Source organism: Fusarium tjaetaba (assembly GCF_013396195.1).
Source record: "Fusarium tjaetaba strain NRRL 66243 chromosome Unknown NRRL66243_c0000217, whole genome shotgun sequence".
Taxonomy (NCBI): domain Eukaryota; kingdom Fungi; phylum Ascomycota; class Sordariomycetes; order Hypocreales; family Nectriaceae; genus Fusarium; species Fusarium tjaetaba.
The window spans coordinates 89118-109859 of record NW_023501413.1 but is presented as its reverse complement, the minus strand read 5'-3'; the positions used below and the strand labels follow the sequence as shown (position 1 = coordinate 109859).

The following is a 20742-nucleotide window of genomic DNA, read 5'->3' as shown; positions in this document are numbered from 1 at the left end:
CCGTGCGTCAACATTCGTGTAACATTCATAATAAGCGACCGCGACTGATCGGTCAGTACCATGCTCGAGTTTAGAGATACATGTCTTTTAGACAAGAGCAAACTCAAGTGAAATTTCAAGGTTACTATTTAACACATTCACATCCGGTTATTGGCCAAACAGCCACTTGATCAAACATTGTCTCATTTAAAATAACATAACCTTTTTACATGTTCAGGCTTAGGGTAGTCTAGCATACTGGCTACCTGTCTTAGACAAGATAACGGAAGCCTTTTTGGACTCGGAGAGCTTCATCAGCCTGAGCCTCTCGAACCTTCTCAGCCTCATAGGCTTGTGTTTCCTCCCTCTCAAGCTCCTCGAGTCGCGTGTTCAACCTGGAAAGCATCATGCGAAGAACAAGAGCACCGACGATGGTGCAGCCAAACATAGCCGTGACGATGCCATAGCTCTTGCGGTAGCCATTCTCCTTGAGACCCCAGACGTAACTTCCAGCAATGTTGCCCAGTTGAGCAAACGCGTTGATGAGGGCGATAGCCACGGCTCGCTTGGCAGGGGGACGAGGGAATGTTGAACTGATCCAGGAATAGAAGACGATGTATCTAAATTTCGATGTTAGTCAAATGGTCAGAAATACGGATGATATTGGAATAAAGACATACCCAGCGTAAGAAGATGCTTGGAGGAAAAGAGCAAGGTATCGAGCAGCAACGTTAAGTGTTGACATGCTGATGATGAATCCGACTAAACCAATGCAGATAGGCCCAACAATGTGCCAGAACTTCAAAATTGTTAGTATGAGGACCGAAGGTAATGAGTCTACGAGAACATACCTTCTCTTGTGTTCGATCAGAACTCCAGGCAACGATAAGAGAAACGATGCATGCAAAGAGCCAAGGTGGGGAGCTCATGAGGAGAGTTGGTACGTAAGCAAAGCCGAGAGTACTAGTGAGAGAGGGCTATAGAATGTCAGTATTTGGAAGCGATACAAGGGAGAGGAGGAAGTCTTACGAAGAAGGCATTGAAAGACAGACCGACAACGTAGACGGCAAAGGTAAGCATCATGACATAAATCTTGCCATCCTTGAGAGCCATCATCAAACCGGCAACAGCTCCTTGACCCTCGGCATCCTCATCAGCCTCGCCAACATCCTCGATCATTCGGAGTTGAGCTACTGCGAGCTCCTCTGCAGAGAAACCGCGAGTGTTGCTGGGAAGATCGGGCAAAATGAAGACAGCCAGGATGGCGATGAACATTGTAATGGCACCCTCGACTACGTTATTGTTAGCTATGGACTTTGTTGGATCTTGGAACTGATTAGACATACTCCAGAAGAGCCATCGCCAGGAAGCGTGCCCGAGCACGCCATCCATCTCAGATAGTACTCCAGCAGCAATCAAAGCTGAAAACGCATTGGAGATCAAGTTACCACAAAAGAGGACAGCATTTCTCTTTGTGAGTTCCCGGCGGGTATACCACTTCGAGAGGATAAGCAACGCTCCAGGCAAGAAGGCAGCTTCGGTGAAACCGAGGAAGAAACGGATAACAACCATTCCGGTAAAGTTATGGACGTTTCCTGAGAGTGTTGAAATCAAGCCCCATAGGAGCATGATAGCACCGAGATATAATGAGGGTCGTTGGATCTTGTTGATGAACATGTTGGAAGGGACTTGCATAAGGATGTAGCCAACGTAGAGGATACTGAGACATGTGGCATACTCATTATCATCCAGCTTAAGGTCATCCTGCAAGCCCTTGAGGCGGGCAGCAGCAATATTGTTTCGATCGAGATAGTTCATGATGTAAATCAGAACGAAGAGAGCGCAACGAGCATCGAGCTTGAGTTTGAGACGCTTCTCAACCCGGGCACGAGTTTCGGGATCCATTGTTCGGGCAATGGCGAGACGATCGCTGTGAGGAACAAAACTCTCGAGGTTCTCCTTTGTCTCGAAGGAGGGCTTCTCAGCTCGAGCTGCGCCGGTGGCAGTCGAGTTGGTGATCTCGTTGGTCATGATGACGAGAAAACACCACAAGGTCCTGATAAGATAAGAAGAGAAGACGAGATAAAGTTGGATGGAACTCCAGATGAGTGATGATCCTCTGGGGTTTGAATTAAACTATCCGGGGATATCTGGGGAACGGATGAAAAGTATTTATGTCAATTCACAAGGTGCATTGCCTTCATCGGCCAACTCCATCCCATCCATCTTGGAGTTTCAGCTTCACGCGAGCAATTCTCTAGTCCCAACCCCATGTTGGAGAAATTCGGAGGCCACTTACCAATTCCAGCTTAGTCGCGAAAAAAGTCAGCTATGGAGAAAGGCTGACTGTCAGCTACCAATCGGAACATTGACCCATTTGCTAGGATGGGGCTCTTAGTGCCGGTAGTTTGGCTTGTGCGCGGTCGACAGTCAGCCTGGCAGTGGGACACGATACGTAACTAGAGTCTTGGTTGGGGACAGAAGTTTAATGAGGCTCTTTCTCCACGCTGCAGGTCTGTTGCTCTTGGTCCCCGTGGGGGTTCTCTTCTCCGGCTTCGAACGGCTTGAAAATGGAGACTCCGCATGGTCGAGTCATGATCTATCGGGCGCTATTCAAGTTGACTGTCGACCTCTTCGTGGGACATCGTCACGACCCTTCTTTATTATGGTTCACAGTCTGAAGTTTCCCTGATTTTGAGGATCATATGCGCCTTTTAGATAGTTGACTGTCGACCTTATCATGTGAAATTTGAGGCGGTGCAGTATCATGGCTCACATGAGCTTGATTGTTCTAATTGTTTCTTGAGGAAATCTCGTGTATTTAAATGCTCAGTTGGACGTGTTACGAAATGTATATAGTTCTACATCCTCAACGGACAAGCCTCCTGTTTTAATCACTTCCTCTTGATCAACTACTTACTCTGATATCAACAACTCAAAATGGAGATTACCAAAGTAATTTACCCCAGACCAACAATACCCATCCCCAATGTCACTAATGCATGCATCCACTAGGTCGGTATTATTGGAGCTGGCACCATGGGGGGCGCCGTCTCCCTCCTTTTCGCAGAAAAGGGTCTCGACGTGTCTATTGTCGATACATCAAGAGCAAGTCTCGATAAGGTTGCGAAGAACGCGGAGGCCGCTGGACTATCGAAACGGATCCACATATGCGAAGACTACGATACTCTGTGCCAAGGACTTGGTTCGCCCAAAGTCTTTATCTTTAGCTTGCCAAATGGCCGTCCTGGTGATAGTGTCGTCGCCCAACTCAAGTCACGTGTCTCGAAGGGCGACATCCTCATTGACGCTTCGAACGAAAACTACGAACGCACACAAGCGAGACAGGAGATTCTCCGTCCTCTTGGTGTTGCATATATCGGACTTGGGATCTCAGGTGGTAGCTTTGGAGCTAGATATGGTCCATCACTTATGCCGGGTGGTGAGAAATGGGCTGTTGAGCAGGTCCTCCCTCTTCTTTCTAGGATCGCGGCCAAAGATGACCAAGGTCGTCCTTGTGTGACAAACATTGGCACTGGTGGAAGTGGTCACTTTGTCAAGATGATCCATAATGGTATTGAGCATGGAGTTATGTCCAGTCTCTGCGAAGCATGGGAGATCATGGATAAGTGCTTGAAGATGACTGGTGACGAGATTGGTGACGTGTTTGACTCCTGGTGCGAGAAGGGAGAATTGGTAAGTCCAAAAGCTGATTATATGTGGGCTTGCTAACCAGTCATGATACAGAAAGGAAACTTCCTCGTATCGATTAGCGGTCCTATCTGCCGAACTCGAAGCCCTGTCGATGGTGGCTCTCTGTTGCATCAGATCAGAGATGCAGTTGTCCAAGATGCCAACGACTCCGAAGGAACCGGAGTCTGGGCTAACATCGAAGCCGTCGCATCTCACGTCCCCGCGCCGAGTCTGACCGCCGCCCATTACCTACGACTTGCCTCAGCCGAAGTCGAGCAAAGAAGTGCTGTCAAAGCCTCCATCGGAACCTTCTCCCCAAAGCCCTTCACCGTTGCACCTGAGAAGCGAGCCCATATTCTTGAACAACTACGACAAGCCGTCTATGTCACAAGTCTAGCGTGCTTCATCCAGGGCTTTGATGTCATGGAACGCAAGAACCGACATGAAAGTTGGGGTGTTGACATGACACGCGTCTTGCATATCTGGAGAGCTGGCTGCATCATCAAGTCTGATTACATCTTTGACATCCTTGACGTTGCATATGCTGAGGGCTCTGACGTGCATCCTCTGTGCAGACCTGGAGTACCGAACGAGATTAAGAAGTCTTGGCCTTCGCTCAAAGCGATTGTGCTTGAAGGTCTGAAGGCTGATGCTCACTTACCTTGCTTAAGTGCCACTTTGGAATATCTCAAGTACATTGGAGGAACTGATCTTCCTACTTGCTTCTCAGAAGCACAGCTGGATAGCTTCGGAGCCCATGGATTTGATCTCAAGTCAGAGCCTATTAGACATCTTTTGAAGGGTAAGTTACGCTTATTATAAGTCAGACTGGATTCTAGAAGCTAACATAGTCTTATTAGGAACCCACCACGAGACATGGTCCGGTGCCTAGATGAATGTGACAAGTCCCAATATTGACAACCTTGGTAGAGGTGATGGCTTATTTAGTCAGGCACTCTTTCTTTGCATTTCATCGCATTCATCAAACCCTGTTCCGAGCAGCGGGAGTATAATAACCTGTTGGTCACCATCAACTACCATTTGCACAGAATTTCGCCACAGCAACATGGAGTCTGTCCCTTGCCTCCTTAGCATCACTCTCAAGAAAGAAGCGCTCACCAAGCTTCAGAGTACCTGAGAGCTTAAAGGACATTAAGCCCCTAAGAGTAAGCAGGATATCATGTCTTTGGTTGGTGAAAATACGGCAAAAAGGCTTCTGGACAGGCAAAGCCATGGTCTACAGAAAGGCAGTTGTTATAATGCTTAGGTGCTTCAGCGAAGTCCAGAAGCTATGGCAGAACGATGCTTCCCTCTTGATCAATTTCCTTTCGAGTAGAAAGCCCAAAAGGCACTTGGAGGGAACTGGAATGTTGATTGCTAGTATTTAGCGTCCTAGTTGGAAGATATAGTACTCATCCCAAAGACCCAAACAAATTCAAGTCTCTCACTCACCCTGAGGGATAAGTGACTTCATTTAATAAGAAAATTAAACTGATATCAATTCGAGAATTTCATGTGAAAGCGTATCTTGTTTAGTATCATAAAGCTCTAAATATACACCCTATCAAAGTGTAATAGTGTGCGTTTCTATAGCTAGCACCAGGACGGTTTTCAAAGTGCAACGAACGTAATAATTCTCTCCTTTGGCCTACTGTGGCCCCCCCGACTCACCAACTCATCAGAAAAGTAACTCATGTCAGACGTCCGCTGGTTTGCATAGTATAGCCTCTCCATCTCCTTGCAGCTTGTGAAGTGCAGTAAACTGTCGGGAACTGGAGATGCTAGGCTGCAAGCACAAACGCCGCCTTTACAGTGTTTCATTGCTGGCTCAACACTAGGTCAAGAAGGTATACACAGAAATACCTCCGTCTCCACCAGTCTTGACATCAATCTTGACATTTTCAGTATTCACCCAATTGACTGATTGAGAATAAGCCCTGTTGGCGTTGAGAGTCTCGCCAACGAAGAAATTTCCAGGCTCACGATAGAAGTCTGTCTGGAAGAGTTTGATGTAGTTCCCGTTCCTGTCGAAGTACATATTTCCCACTTTGCTAGTGGATTGCTTCTTGGTCGAATGGATATATTTCTCGCTCACTTGGGATCCGCCAGCCGAGTTGGTATACCAAAGCACAAGGTCTATGACCGGCTTGCAAGTGGCATAAGGAGGATCCAAGTCGTTTTGAACGCAGATTTCGGTTTTCTCACAGACAACCCATTTACGCCAAACCCGGCCATTTCCGTCCCGGCAGAAGACCGTAAGGATGTTTGACTTGAGGCACTCAGATTTGGTGTAGGTCTGGTCTGAGGCGCAAATACTGCGTGTTGCAGGGGTAGCTCTGGCGAGTAGCTTCGCCTTTTCCTGGCACCCTTCTTCCTCAGGGTGGCAGTCATGCACAGTCTGACCAGGAGTTGCAACCGAGATCTCGTCGAGATTGAAGGTAAGGGGGGTCAGGCCAGTACTGTCGACCGCCTGGTCCCTCGGGGTGATGTCCCCCTTGGAGCCGGAGACAGCAGCCGATGAGACCATTCCAGTGAGGAGGAGTCCCACAAACATGCTTGTGGTGGATTGAAGACGCATTTTGCCTGGTTGGGCCTTGGTTTTTGGTCTTGAGTTTTCTTTAGAGTGCCTTGGTAATGATGGTAACTTGAAAGCTAATGGCGTTGAGAAAAGATCGAATCCTGAGGAAACTGCTGACCTCTTTATAGCACTATTCGGACAACAAGGTGTGCGCACAACGGAACAGATACTAGCTGTGCCAGAACTATCATACGGCGATAACTTTCCTCCTTTGACCAGCTCCGAAAGGTATTGAGCTTGCTTATCGTTCTAGCCTACCTAAGTAGGTAAACTCATGGCATATGAAAGCTAATTTCTCGTGTTGACGACCACGTTTTGCATATTATTGGTATTTTAGCATCTGATTCAAAATTACAGACATTAAGCATATCTACAGGCCTTGCGGCTACTGCAGTCTGATTTAGTTGGATACGAAGTGGGATAAGACGATAATATATAAGTCCCTGCCAGCCAGACATGCAGTCAGTAGTCGATTGCTGGTTGGACAATGTATCGGATAAGGTTGGCAAGGTATAGATAGAGACCCAGGCTAGTGCAGTCAAATAATCATCTAGGTCTGCTCTTGTCGTTGATTAGATTCACGTCGCCTGTTAAGACAGTTAAACTAACTTTCTGTATCATAACAAGTCAACCCATACATGCTAACTACCTAATAGGGGAAGGTCGATTCTAATGGGACTTTTGATTCCGCAAGCCAGGTCTAGCACATCACTAATACAGCCTGTTTGTTTAATTGACTTCCGTAAAATCTGAAGCCATCACGAAGGGAGCTAATACTAGTGAATATGACATGGGGCTCCGCAACGACTAGGCAAATGCCGATTCGTACACCCGAACAATCGGGCCTTTCACCTTGACTTCTCATCGATACATAAAATTTCATCGTTATTTTCTCTTAACTTGTCACGTTTACTACAGAATTGAAGCTAAATAATCGTACAGGATCGGCTGCTTGGGATTTGTCAAGAAAGCAGTTGTTAAGATTAGATGTGACTAACTATTGGTTACTAACTTGAGCTACCCCTCAACTTTAGGCTATTCCTGAACTGCAACTATAGACTGTTGTGCTCATTAAGCGGAGGCCGGCACTTGAGCGGCGTCCGCGGACATCGCTACTGTTGTGAGCAGGGGGCAATTTTAGTGCAAAATACCTTACATTAAATAAATTGTTTGCCGAGTTTATCAAGGTTACGGCTGCAGGATTCAGGAGAAGAGGCTAGTATCAGATGTTGTGTAGCTATTATGGGCTATTGTTTGTGCCGTGTCCCGATTAACAGATACTGGGGGTCATCAGCGTCTCATGAGTAGGTAAGATAAGAACACGATAAGGCTACATAAGAACTAACAATTAGACGCACTGACTTGGAAATACCACGGAGAGCAGGAATTGGTCATTGCAACTGTTAATCTAATATGCGAACTTTTGTCCAACCATCTCCTCACTCTTTCTCCAAAGTAACTCTGCTTCCGTTGAACTTGTAGCCCATGGTCTGACCGTATCAGTCATAAGGTCTGCAAGACGGCATTCAAGCAGATATGCACCGTTGTGTTCTATCACGATCAGTATTATATATGGGTTTGAGAGTATTGGAGCTCTACTCACCTTTGAGATCAGGATCGAACGCGGCAAATGCGTGTGTTGCAGCGCCGACGTCGGAGGAAACTGGGACAGTAGACCAATCTACCCAACCCCAGGGGTCTCCCATTGCACGATCAGCTTCGACTACTCTCATTAGTTTAACCTGCACTTGAAGTCATCACTGAAGCACTTACCCAAACTATCCAAGGTATCGAGATGTTTGGCCAAAGAAGTATCAAGGATTGCTCCAGGATGAAGCGAGAACGCTTGAAGTCCGCGACTGCCTAGCTTCTCAGCGAGAGAGATGGCAAACAGCATGTTTGCTGTCTTTGACTGCCCGTAGGCACTCCACTTGTTGTATCTTTCACCATTCTAGATGCAGGTTAGCAATAAATTCATAGTGAAGTGTCGTGAAACATTACACTGAAATTGGGGTCGCCCCATCGAATAGGCCCCAAGCGGTGACCATTGCTGGAAACACTGACCACCCGAGGCGTCTCTGAAGCAAGGATCTTATCCATGATCAGATTTGTAAACAAGAAGTGGCCAAGATGGTTCGAAGCAAATTGATTTTCGAACCCATCCTCTGTCAGCTTAAAATCCGTTGCCATAATCCCTGCATTGTTAACCAAGACGTCAACCTTAGGAACATCCGACCATCCATTGACCTCTTCTGCAGCTGCACGAACAGAACGAAGAGAACCAAGATCGATAGTCAAAAGTTTCGTCTTGAGGTTGGGATACTTGGCAGCAAGGTTGTCTACAGTCTGTTGAAGCTTGCTAACACTCCGACCAGCTAGAATAACTAGTCCAGGTTCTGCGACTGCAATAGCTTCTACAAAGAGTGCACCGAGACCACCTAGGCTTGCACCTGTTGTAAGGATGGTCTTGCCCTTGATGATGGGTGCATACTCTTGTGCGAGCTGGTGAACCGTAGTCTTGGGAGTGTGCTGTACCATGATGGCTAGGAGGTTTTGGATGGAAGATGTAGGATCGAATGGTATAAGATAATGGGGATAGGTATTACTGAGGAATACTTCGTTCCTTTTATACTCGTCTTTCAACAGCAAATTATGTGGATCTCATATGATCTGCAGGCAATGTTTCCGGGATAGTGTGTATGGCTGGCGTCAGCAAGATCCTAGTGGAGTTCCCATCCAAGGTAAAGATTCTGACATGATTGGTTGTCCAACCTCCATTCCCTTGGACCAGCACGACAGCCCTCGATTAAGGTAGCATCAGAACCAGATGTAAGCACATATTCCTCAAATGGCCCTGCGATGATGATAAATCCGAGGCAAAGTTGTATGAGTACTGTCTGCGTAGGTCCCGGCACTTAAGGGCTGGAGACAATTGCCTTTTTCTGCTATCTGATTCTGTAAAGGTTACAGAACTCTTTATTGATCACCATTCTGAGGCGAATATACGTTCTTTGTTATTCTTGGTTTGTTGACTTATTTTGTCACTTGGTATCAATCCTGCCGGAATAAGTCAATGACTTCTCGGCAAGATATTATAAACTTAAACTTTAATCACAACCTTCATCCTGAACTTCCACCATATTACTGTGCTTAAGTAATTAATTGTAAAGTTAAAACTGAGGGTATAAAACCCTTGCCCCTCGAATTCTATTTACCTATCTTGTTCTTTCTATTCTTCGCACTCTGTATTCTCATGCAACCCATTGACTCTTCACAATGGCTTCATCATCAACCATCTCGACTCCCCGGCCCTCAAATGACCTACCCAGACTCCCAGTCGAGATCTGGGCTCACATTTTCGATGATCTTGAACCACTAGAGAATTTCCAGTCCTTAATCTCTGCTTCGCCCACCGCCCTTGGTTATTTTCAAGTGGAGAAGAGCCGTATCCTACGCCCGTTTGTGGATAAAATCAACGACCACATCGACACCGACATTATTCCTATTCTGCTGTCCTCATTCAGAGTCACAAAACTGCTGTCCACAACACCAAGCCTTACCCTACCCCAAATCGGAGATGAACTTTCAACGTTTCTAAATCCTCTTTTCAGACCTGACACTCCAAACCCCTTTCAGCAATGGGATCAGAACTTATCAGCTATTATCAAGCTCACCAAAAGTTTCCCAAAGATCGCCAGTATGGTGTGGTACTACACAGGTATCAGAGAGATTTTGCGGCTTAGGATGTCGTCCTCCACGTTGGCTAGCCACGCCGAAGCACCCGGATCCGAAGTCAAGAAATTCCTTGTCACCTTCATCTATCAAACTATCTTACTCGACTTATCTACCTACCGTGATGGCACTTTATTCAACCCTAGAACATCTATTCTAGACTCGGTGGCGTGGGAAGCAGCCAACCCGAATCTCGAAGACGTTACCCCAAACTTATGGCAACCATCTTCAGATCAGACTGGGGCTTTGGTCATCAATGATCGTGGGCTGGTGCATGTCGCAGTAGAAATCGCACAAGGCCTCCATAGACAAGGCGAGGACGCCGAAGGGGGATATACCCAACTGATGCCTGTAAGGTTTGTCGGCCAGGGGGCAAGGGGAAGATATGGCGAATTGGGTTCGGTCAAAGTGTGCTGGGGTAAGACCCTAAATTAAGCGCAGGTAGCTAATAAGGACTCCAGTCACTTTGGATCCCTCCACTCTCTACACCACTACCTTATAGGAAATATGGTTGAAACGACCCTGGAGCGTGGTCGGTTTCTCCGTTGCCGACGCTCGTATCCTGTTTGTCGGCTCGGCTTAATGGAGGCGTTCGTTGACAGCACTCAGTCATAGGGTGTGCGAGGCGATGTTAAGGATAGTCAGAGGGGGAAGCTTCTGGCAAGCGAAGACAGCTCGCCAAAGCAATATGGTTAAAATAATTACATTTCTCCTTCGGATGTCATTGTTCTTGACATAAAGCCTATCCTCTCCTCACTCATGCGAGGGTTCATTGATCTGCTGCAAGTCTCGCGAAATTGTCATTAACAATATATAATTGCGAACACAATTGGTAAAAATAATAGAGTATTGTATTATTATAGTTAAAAGTTATATGCGTTATAATTGATAGAGCTGCGAAAGGGTATTCCGTGATGTAAAGCGACAAATTGGTATACGTGTGTTCCAGCCTTGACCATTATCCCTCGTATCGGAAAAAGAGTTCAAGCAAAATAGAAGCAAAGAATGATAACAATAAGAATAAATAAGATCCCATAAGTAGAATATACTGTCATAGAAAAGGTAGAAATGGGCCATCGTCGCGTTACAAGGTACACAATCCATTGACGCAAGCACAGATTCCCAGTGACGTACACAAGTCGAGGTTTGCCAGACAGTCATCTTCCGTAGAACAAGATACATCATCGACGCAGACTTCTTGTTGGCAAGTTTGTCCAGCGCTGCACTGCGCGGTTGTCGTGCATGTATCGACGTCTACCGGTGGACCGCAAACCGCATCCACGCAAACGCAGAGGCCAAGGACACAAAGAGGCTGCAGAGATAAGAGGCAGTCAACATTATCGGAACAGGAGATGGTACCCCCGTTACCAGTACTGGGCGACGATTCCCTGCAAAAACCATCGGCGGCGCATGTCTGACCTGCGACTGTACAGTCGCTGTCGTCAGAACATGGTGTTTCCGAGCTAGTTGTGGCTGGTGCATTGTCCGATGTTACAGTGACGAAACCGCTGCTTGGGTTTGCCGTCTGTTGACAAATCAAATCTATACAAGCAAAGATCCCCAAAGCATTTGCGCCAATTGCTGCGACACAGTCCTGGTTTGTCGAGCACTCGATGTCGGTCGTGGCTCCCGGAAAAGGGGGCTGAGTTGTCGAAGGCCCAGCGCCAGCAGTTGTGGTGGTTTCTTGACAGAGAGCGTTGACACAGACAAATAACCCCAACGCCTGGGAGCCGAGAGCGACAACACAGTCTTGATCGGTATCACACTCAACGTCAATTGTAGATCCCGAAGCAGAAACCCCAGTGTTGGTCGCTGTACCAGCAACGCTGGCTGTTGCTGTCTGTTGGCAAAGAAGATTGACACATGCGAAGATACCAAGAGCCCCAGCGCCAATGGCAGCGACACAGTCTTGGTCCGTCGAGCACTCGACGTCAGTTCCTTGTACAGACGCGGCAGGCTGGGTAGCAGCAGCACCAGCTCCAGAAGCTGTAGCCGTCTGCTCACATAAGAGATCTATGCACGCAAAGATTCCTAACGCGTCGGCTCCCAATGCTGCCACGCAGTCTTGATCTGTCGAACAATCTATAGGTGCGGTGATGGTGGGAATCGCGATGGAGCCTGTTTGCGAAGCTGTAGTACCTCCATTCGTAGGGTTGGCAGTTGGCTGAAGCTGGCAAATGAGGTCCACACAAACGTAGATTCCCAAGACAGACAACCCGAGGGAAGCTGTACAATCATCAGCATTTGAACACGGTACTGATGTTTGGGCTGCTGGTGCCCCGGCTGTCGGAGTTGGGTCATCATCGCCGCCTCCACCACTATTCGAGTCAGGGCCAAGCTGACATACAGCGTCCACACAGACACACAAGTTGAGCCCACCGACCAGACATAATGCTACGTCGGCCACGCAGTCGTCACTGGTAGAACATGCTGATCCTGTCTGTCTAGCCGGCTCATCAGCTGTTGTAGTTACTGATGCGCCGCCGTCAGACCCTGGATTATTGCCAGAAACCGTGCTTGACACTTGAGAGCCACTCGTTGTAGTGTCTCTAACACATACTGCATTAACGCAAGTGCACAGATTGAGTACGCCGCTCAAACACAACGAGACATCGGCCAAGCAGTCATCATCGTCACTGCAAGGTGTCCCTCCTCCACTCTCGGTCGGCAATGAAGGATTGCTGCCCTCGGTTCCAGATGCCGCGGTAGAGCCAGCACCTCCTGTAGTGGAAGCACCATCTGGGTCGGTGCTCGGGACACATACTGCGTTCACGCAGGCGCAGATGTTGAGTCCTCCGGAAACACAGAGCTCAGTATCAACGACACAGTCACTGACATCCGAGCAGGATGTGGGGGATCCATCAGTGGGTGACGGGTCTTGGCCTGTAGTTGTGACAGATGAAGACTGTTCACCAGTCGACTGGCCATTGGAAGAACCAGTCGTTCCAGCCCCTTGGCTTGGGTCGGCTCCCAGTGAAGTCGTCGCTGAAGGTTGACTGCCACTTGCACTTGTCTGACCTCCGGCGTTAGGGCCGCCATCAGTGCTTGAAGGTTGCCCACCGCCTGTTCCAGATCCAGCTGTGTTTGAGGAGTTTGGCTGGCTGGCAGCAGTATTTGAAGTGCCTGAGCCTTGAGTTGCTGTGCCAGTGCCGCCTCCATTATCATCAGTAGCGGAAGCACCCCCGTTATCCGTCGACAGTATACTTGATCCTTCTGACCCTTGAGTGCCTATGTTACCACCACCACTGCTATCTGTTGGCGATGGGTCTTCATCCCCACCACCCGTAGGGTTTCCTTCAGGGCTTCCAATCTGCCTCGAAGTCGATGTTGTCAATCTTCCAGATGCCCCCGTTGAGCCAGGGCCAGGGTTGACGATTGGTGCCCCGTCGGATAGAACCGAAGTTGGTAATGTCTGGCCTGTTGATCCTGTCGCTCCTGATCCACCTAGTCCTGAAAGTGAAGAGCCACCGGATACAGACGCTCCCAATGTTGCTTCTGAGCCATCATTTGACACAGGATCACTCGAATCAGGGCCGCCCTCGCCGCCTGTACCACCTCCTTCCGTGCCACCAGTTTGATTCGGAGAGGATGCTGATTGCGACCGGCTGCTGGACCCGTTGCTACCTCCAGATCCACCACCTCCAGAGCCATTTCCTTGGCTACCAGTTTGGCTTGGGCGGGCTCCAGCTTGTGTACTAGAGGTCTGTCTGCCATTTGACCCTGTATTACCACTATCGGAGGTATTGTCGGCATCGGGATCACCACCACCAGGGACATTACCTTGTGGTCTGGCCGTAAGTGCTGGTTGGCGCGTTGTTGTTGAACCGTTTCCACTGCCATCTGAACCATTGCCTGGTGATGAGCCGGAACCGGGCTCAGATCCAGTGCCGTTGCCGTCACCGTCTCCACCATTTGATCCGGACCCATTACCTCCCGGAGATCCAGAACCTGAACCATTGCCTGCCGGCGAATCAGACCCTGAATTTGATCCGTTTCCGGATCCACTTCCGCTTCCTGGACTTGTCCCAGATCCTGAGCTTCCACCGTCAGAAGCGCCATCAGAAGAGCCATCGCTTGAACCGGAGCCGGAGCCTGAGTCGGAGCCTGAGCCATCTCCAGATCCAGAGCCACTACCAGAGTCAGAGTCTGACCCAGAATCCCCAGGATCGTCACCGCCAGAGCCTTGTCCTTGTGTACTGCCAGTCTGCGACCCGTCACCAGAAGAGCCATCCCCATCAGAGGAGCCCCCGCTGCCCTGACCTTCCCCACCTGTGTTGTCGCCGTTCCCGTTTCCACCACTTGAAGAGGGAGATCCATCGTCGACCCCATTATTTGAACCGCCTCCCTGGGTTCCTCCGCCTCCGTTTGAACCTGAGCCTGTGCCATCGATGGGAACACAAGCTCCATCTTGGCATGTCTCACCAGTAGGGCAAGCAACTCCATTGCAGCTAGCTAGACCTGGACTTGGCGTACAGATGTTGCCAATACATACTTCATCACTGCTGCAAGTTTCACCTCCGCAAGAAGTTGGGTCGCTAAGAGCCACGCAGGAATCTTGGATACAAGCATAGTTGATGGGGCAATTGACACCTGATGCGCCGCAGTTGACCGGGCCGTCGGCCGGTACACACTCGTTGTTAATGCAAGCAAATCCTGGCTGGCAGGCTGATGTCGCTTGTCTCCGAAGCAGACGCAGGAGACGACTAGAGGTTGTGCCGCAAGATGACGGGTCTTGAACTGAAGCGCATTGGTTGTTGATACAGACAGTGTTGCCAGTACAGGCTGGGTCACAAGTCGAAGCTGGTGACCCGGAGCCATTGTCTCCTCCGTCCTGGCCTGGCGAGGCTCCGTCATCGCCATTTTGATCAGACCCATCTTGGTCTGCTTGTCCATCTCCATTTCCTGAGCCAGAATTTGAATTGGAAGGAGAAGTATTTCCGGAAGAGCCGTCTGTGTCGTCGCCACCTCCAGCAGCTGTGTCACCTCCCCCTTGCCCAGCATCGCCTGAGGTTGCACCATTTCCCTGCGATGAGTCGCTATCGCCAGAGGCGTCTCCACCGTTGGAACCATCTGACGACTGCGAATCTCCATTGGCGGGTGCATTGTCTTGGCCACTTCCATCAGAAGATCCTCCATTTCGGCCGGAGGCATTGTCTCCCGAGCCATTGCTATTCGAATCACTGCCGCCAGAGCTGCCGCTTGCTCCAGAGGAACTACCTTCGTCATTCGACTGTGTGTCTCCATCCCCATCTGCATCGGGAATACGTGCTCCAGGACCTCCAGACCCAGCACCACAGGCGACCCTAGGATTGTTGGATTGGTGAACCAGGTTGCTGATACACTGACCCGAGACGCACACCCGGTTGCTTCCGCAGGATTCTGAGCTGCTTCCGCACTGCGACAAGTCGGTTGAGACCTGGATAGGTGCACACTCGTTGTTTGAGCAATAAGATCCTGGTTGGCACCTTCCATTAGAGCCACAACTGGAGGAAGTGCCCGTGGTAATGTTGAGCGAAAGGCATTTCCCAGAAACACATAGTTGCCCATCCGTACAGTTCTTTGGGTTGGCTCCCAGGCCGCAGTTATAAGTGTCGGTTGAGATGAAGGCTTGACGGCAGTAACCGCCTTGGCACGACGTGCCAAGGGAGCATTCACTGCTGCTCTTGCAGGACTGGACGTTGGTACCGAGCTGAAAAGACACACATGATCCGTCGAGGCACCAGTTGCCTGAGGCACAGGTCGTATTTGAAGAACCGCATGAATTGGGATCTGAGCCAATGGCCAACCTTTGGCATCGATCGTTAACACAAAGGGAACCAGGTCCGCACTGTGTGTTTGTGCTGCCGCAGCGACGAGAATTTGCCGTCACTTGGATTGGGGAACACTTTCCATCATCGCACCATTGGCCCGGCTGACATGGGCCAGAGCTATTGGAGCCTGATGAGGAGGTGCAGCTGTCGCTATTTGATCCATCAAGAGGATAGCATCCACCAGCGACGCAGAGCTCTCCAGCTTTGCATGAGTTGCCGCGCTTCCCGCATTGTGTAGGGTCGAGTCCGATCGTGACGCTTGTACAGCTTCCCCATGTACATACACCAGGAAGAGGACAGCCTCCAGCATAGAGCATGCCAGTTTGCTGGTTGGGCTCACTGTCGCAGGGCAGAGTATGGGATGGGCCAGGATATAGGAGTAAGAGTGAAGCCATCACGGCTCGCCAGTTCATGTTGGGAGCCATGATTGATGTTGGATATTGTTGAACTTGGTATTGATCAACCTCGATGATGATAGAATGCCAGCGAGAAGATCCTTCATCTATATAGCAACTCAACGAGAGCCAGGTGCAGAGGCTGCCACCAGAGACGCCCAAGCATCTCCGTCAATGGCTGGCCTTTCGCTATGTTGGCATGTCGTCATAACAAGGGTCCAAGGGCTCCTCCACCAAGGGTCCTCAGGCTGGCTGCAGTATGCAACGACATCATGAGTGGAAGTTTAATCTGCCTAGAGGCTCCCAACACTTTCGAGCATACCTGCCACGGCCAGTGTCATCAGCAGATGAGACAAATTCAGGACTGGCTAACGTACCAGGCTTGAAGAGGGCTGCTCGAACGAACTCCATTGCACCACAATATTCCCCCACCAGCATTCTGGGTATAACCTCAAGTCCTGTCTCCATTAGCTTGCGGATCCGTCATGTTTCCGGTCACGGGGCAAACCTTGAAACCCTCCCGCCAACGTTCACAGCAGGCTCGACAGAGACTAGGCTCCGGTTGGCAACTTAAGCTCGCGATGAGCGCTCCGGATGAGCTTTGACGACATGATGATCCGGGGTGAACAGCTGCATTTCTATAGAGACTTGGCGCCTACTGTCGATCGTCAGGGCGCGGGAATGCCTCGGTGCCGGGAACAAGATGAAGGCCTGCTAGTCAAGCCTCAATTCCCCAGACTTTTTTTGGTTGCTCAGGATAGCTACCGCTTTCGGCGGCACAAAACGGGTAGGCTAACAGCCTAACACTGACCAGCGGTTGTGGAGTTATCATTGCGGGCCGGTTCAGTTCAAAAGAAGATCATGTGTATAATGCTTAACGAGATGGACCAGGTTCTTTGTCGTCACGATTTGAGTGATTAAAAAGATTCATTGAAGCTTCTTAAGAATTAGAAAGTGCCACTCACTAATACGAGAGGCAACCGCGACTGCAGGTTTGATAGTGGAAGGACCTTCACCCAGCGCTTGGCAATCTAGCAATCTCTTCATGTGTCATTCTGCAAGCACTTAATTGGTTAATTTCATCGGATCTCGTGGGTGTTGATCTTAAAAGCTATCTCCAGATAGCCACTCTTGGTCTGATCAAATCCAGTGAAGATCAACATCAGAAAATGAGATGTGATGCTCTCGTGTCACTCAGTATGGAACTACATCAACGGCTGGCTTTTACTGTCTACGGAGTATGGGGTCCGCATTCTTGGTCTAGATCTAGTCTGTATGACAATAGATACATCATACAGGCTCATATTTACTCCTCGGAGCAGATATCTTCTATAGGCTAGCAGAAACGCAGCATACCTCAAAATCAGATCATATTTGTGGCAAAGAGTCGTCGGATACGTTCCATTTCTTTGATTTTGATTTTTTTGCTTGCTTCCTTGCAGACCTGACAATCAACAGGCCTTTGAATTCAGGCAAACACTACTGTGAGCTAAAGTATCCTTTTGCGATCTCAAGCTTTCTTGTTGACTTTACCGATGTCACCCACTTAGATCTTGGCCTGCTCGCGTATCTGATGTCACTGCCTTTTGACACTTTTTCCGGTGGCTTGCCTTGGCGCAGCCTCATGCCAGGGGTTTTTCGCATTCAATACCAGCGTAAAGTATCTCGTCACCTTTCACGACACGTTATTGGACAGAATTAAGCTGAACTCGGTCAAATTAAGCGACTGACAAGTGACCGTTTGTGGGAATAAGCTTGGTAGATCCGTGCCTGGCAGCTTATGTGACAGGACACTCTCAACGGCGATTGTCAAGCTTTACATGCCACCCCACACTGACATAAGAGCTCATTGTTATGACGATCAGGCACAGTAACCAGCGGTCCTGTGTGATATGAATCAAGATGCGTTTTTGACAGGTCGTTTTCTCCAAGACGCCAACGCCGTCCTAGGACTAGCTTGCAGAGCCTCAACGATCACAATAACCACTTCCAACGTCATGTTCGAGACCCAAGACTGAGATCGACATGATCAGATCATTCTCAAATGTCAACTGAGAGAGCTCACTGATGGCTCAAGTGAGTCTCAAGAATGTAGATCCTTGTTCGTCTCGTGCCCTTCTGATGATGGACACCGGCTTCCAGGGCCGGCGGAAGTTCCCGCAAGTGTAAAAGCGAGCAATGTCAGCTGGCCACCAATCTTTAAATTCATATTCAAGTTCTGCTATTCATCAAGTTCATTATGTTCAGGTCTGTTCTCTCGGATGTTGGGTTGCCGTGATTGTATTATATGCTCCGTTACGGCAGTTTGAAGAGATTGGAATTTAATGACGTATGATGAGATTCAGTAACACAAGACTCATTATGGAGACATGTTAGAATTTGTCTATACTTCTGCCTTACTTTTCAATTATCATTTCCCTTTCCTAGGGTAGGGCTGTCACTCGAAGAATATTAATGCTCGTAGTTTGTTGTCGTCAACAAGCAATGTTCTGAAGAACTCATAGTTCAGAATAAAAGTCCCCTTCTTTGATGATCTTTATAGTCCCATGCTCGTGTTCTATGCGTTTTGACTGATAAAATCGCTTACTATACCTGGCTGCAAAACTGACATGTCGATCAAGACGATATATCCAAACCCGTGGGAATAATCATATTCCACCGCACCACCATGATCCTGTCTCCCGGAAATAAACGCTTCACCATCTGAACAGTAGTAGGATTAAGTTTTGTGTTAAGCCAATCGCATTTGTTTTGCTGTTGGTGGCCCTGAATCACATTCCTAGACAAAGTGAATCTTACCGCAAAGAAGCGTGACATCAGGCAGGTGAGGAGCCAGGCCTCCAGGCCAGAGACTAGCATAAAATTTACGACTTTAATCACAAGTTACAAATTTTAGGGTGATTGAGGAATATCTAAGGAGGATTTTGGGTTACGTAGCCCAGAGGTAAGTTTGTTTTCCTCTATGGTCAAACAGCCTCGCTCGCTGGGCTGGGAATTTTGACGTTTACGGGGTCCGCCCCGAGCGGGAGCGGGCTTTTCAGCGTTGTTATTCCCATTATCGAGATCTACCGTGGGCAGCCCGTGGAATCGAGATCTGGCCAATCAGCACGTGTATATCTCATGCACCTGCGGCTCCAGGCAGGCCTGCGTCTGATCTAATTGACTGCTGCCCGACCTCGCTCAGGCTCAGTACTTTGACCATTGGCCCTTGCCTCGGTTTCTGCCGGCTCTCTACAAAAGTTCTCAACAAGCGCAATGGCTACATCCAGGTCAGCGGGCATGGCGGGAATAAGTTCGGTCTTCTTCATGAATTATTGGTCTGGAGCATGGGTTTGACCTGCCCCCCAAGTATGCAGATTAGCCATTTATGTGGCAGGCCCGGCTGTTTGGAAGCGTCTCATGTGTGTCTTGAGACCCCCGAGGATAATAATGCGCGCAAGGGATATAAGGCAATTGTTAGTCTGGCACGAAATTGATACTCTTATATTCGCGTTCATCCCGTCTTATTGGATTGCGGTTTTAAAACTGTGCAGCGTTCAAGACGTGGGACGACTTCTGAACGGGTGGTGTGGTGTATCACGGTGCCTTGGAACTGTGAGTTGCAGGAAAATGGGACCTCTATCCTAAACAAAAGAAGAATACTAGGTAAACTTAGGATAGATTTATAAATTTAGGATAACTTTAGGTAAATTTAGGATAGACTTAGCTAAGTTTAGTATAAGTCTAGTGGAGTTTAGACTGGCTGTTTCCCCTTCTTCTCTGCTCGTGTGTGAGGCGCGTGATGTGAGCCATCAGCTGTCAGGTCTACCAACTCAAAATAACACTCTCAGGAACGCATCTTAGGCATATCGCCGTCGATGGCTGTCTGAAAAGACTCGGTGCGAGTCTGGACCACCGACTTCTTGGCCTTTCCTTTGGTGTTTCTCTCACGGTGTGTGGCACTAAAGCATGTGTAGAGACGGATGACGTCCTGATCCTCGAGGGACAGGAGGCGAGCGACGGTTTCGTCTAAATGGATGTCAGCAGCTGGAAGAGGAACGGCAAAGAGAACGAGAATGACCTACCGAGTGTTTCAGGATCCCAGCACTCCTTCATCTTCTCGATCGCCGCAGTACGGAACTTGCCCCCGTACTCGAGGGTCTTCTTTCCCTTGCGAACATTGATTGGGGTGCCAGTCTCCGACACGAAGGCCTCGAAGATGGTAAAGAGATCCTCATCTGCGATGAAGGAATCTACAGCCTCGTTGTCGATGAGATTGGTGATAGTCGAGTCGCCGCTCTTGCGGCTCCTGGCAGATGATCGCCGGCTACGTGGACCGACCTTCAGGTCGGCCACCATCTCCGTGAGTTTGGCGACCTGGTGAGAGAGCTTGATCTGTCAGTGGAATCGGGGCTAGGGGATAACAGTAAAACAAACATATTCCTGGTTGTTAAGTACAGCGATGAGGGCTGGGGATGCTGCTGAAACGTTCTCCAAGGTCATCCATGGCCTTGCAGAGGCCGCGTCGACTGAAGGGTCCGGTCCAGTCCAGGCCAGCATCAGTTTTCGCCGGGGG

General features: G+C 49.0%; 7 protein-coding genes across 7 annotated transcripts; 2 read left to right on the top strand and 5 right to left on the bottom strand.

The window, feature by feature from the left end:
• Nucleotides 1-250: 250 nt before the first annotated feature.
• FTJAE_9551 (nicotinamide mononucleotide permease) lies at nt 251-2010 on the bottom strand (the record flags this gene model as incomplete). The annotated part of the gene is made up of 5 exons (XM_037356483.1): nt 251-599; nt 660-778; nt 831-956; nt 1009-1271; nt 1326-2010. 5 exons carry the CDS (start codon nt 2008-2010, stop codon nt 251-253), a joined length of 1542 nt encoding a protein of 513 aa, XP_037203388.1.
• A 909-nt stretch (nt 2011-2919) lies between these two features.
• On the top strand, nt 2920-4564 carry FTJAE_9550 (6-phosphogluconate dehydrogenase; the record flags this gene model as incomplete). The annotated part of the gene is made up of 4 exons (XM_037356482.1): nt 2920-2934; nt 2995-3675; nt 3727-4474; nt 4533-4564. The coding sequence occupies 4 exons, from the start codon at nt 2920-2922 to the stop codon at nt 4562-4564; spliced, it is 1476 nt and encodes a 491-aa protein (XP_037203387.1).
• A 942-nt stretch (nt 4565-5506) lies between these two features.
• FTJAE_9549 (secreted in xylem 6) lies at nt 5507-6250 on the bottom strand (the record flags this gene model as incomplete). The annotated part of the gene is made up of 1 exon (XM_037356480.1): nt 5507-6250. The coding sequence occupies one exon, from the start codon at nt 6248-6250 to the stop codon at nt 5507-5509; it is 744 nt and encodes a 247-aa protein (XP_037203386.1).
• A 1408-nt stretch (nt 6251-7658) lies between these two features.
• On the bottom strand, nt 7659-8788 carry FTJAE_9548 (oxidoreductase; the record flags this gene model as incomplete). Its single annotated transcript, XM_037356479.1, has 4 exons — nt 7659-7801; nt 7854-7973; nt 8024-8201; nt 8315-8788. The coding sequence occupies 4 exons, from the start codon at nt 8786-8788 to the stop codon at nt 7659-7661; spliced, it is 915 nt and encodes a 304-aa protein (XP_037203385.1).
• Nucleotides 8789-9526: 738 nt separating this feature from the next.
• On the top strand, nt 9527-10565 carry FTJAE_9547 (uncharacterized protein; the record flags this gene model as incomplete). The annotated part of the gene is made up of 2 exons (XM_037356478.1): nt 9527-10333; nt 10485-10565. The coding sequence occupies 2 exons, from the start codon at nt 9527-9529 to the stop codon at nt 10563-10565; spliced, it is 888 nt and encodes a 295-aa protein (XP_037203384.1).
• A 501-nt stretch (nt 10566-11066) lies between these two features.
• FTJAE_9546 (uncharacterized protein) lies at nt 11067-16217 on the bottom strand (the record flags this gene model as incomplete). The annotated part of the gene is made up of 1 exon (XM_037356477.1): nt 11067-16217. The coding sequence occupies one exon, from the start codon at nt 16215-16217 to the stop codon at nt 11067-11069; it is 5151 nt and encodes a 1716-aa protein (XP_037203383.1).
• Nucleotides 16218-20013: 3796 nt separating this feature from the next.
• Nucleotides 20014-20726, bottom strand: FTJAE_9545 (uncharacterized protein; the record flags this gene model as incomplete). The annotated part of the gene is made up of 3 exons (XM_037356476.1): nt 20014-20195; nt 20252-20555; nt 20604-20726. 3 exons carry the CDS (start codon nt 20724-20726, stop codon nt 20014-20016), a joined length of 609 nt encoding a protein of 202 aa, XP_037203382.1.
• Between the last annotated feature and the right edge of the window lie 16 nt (nt 20727-20742).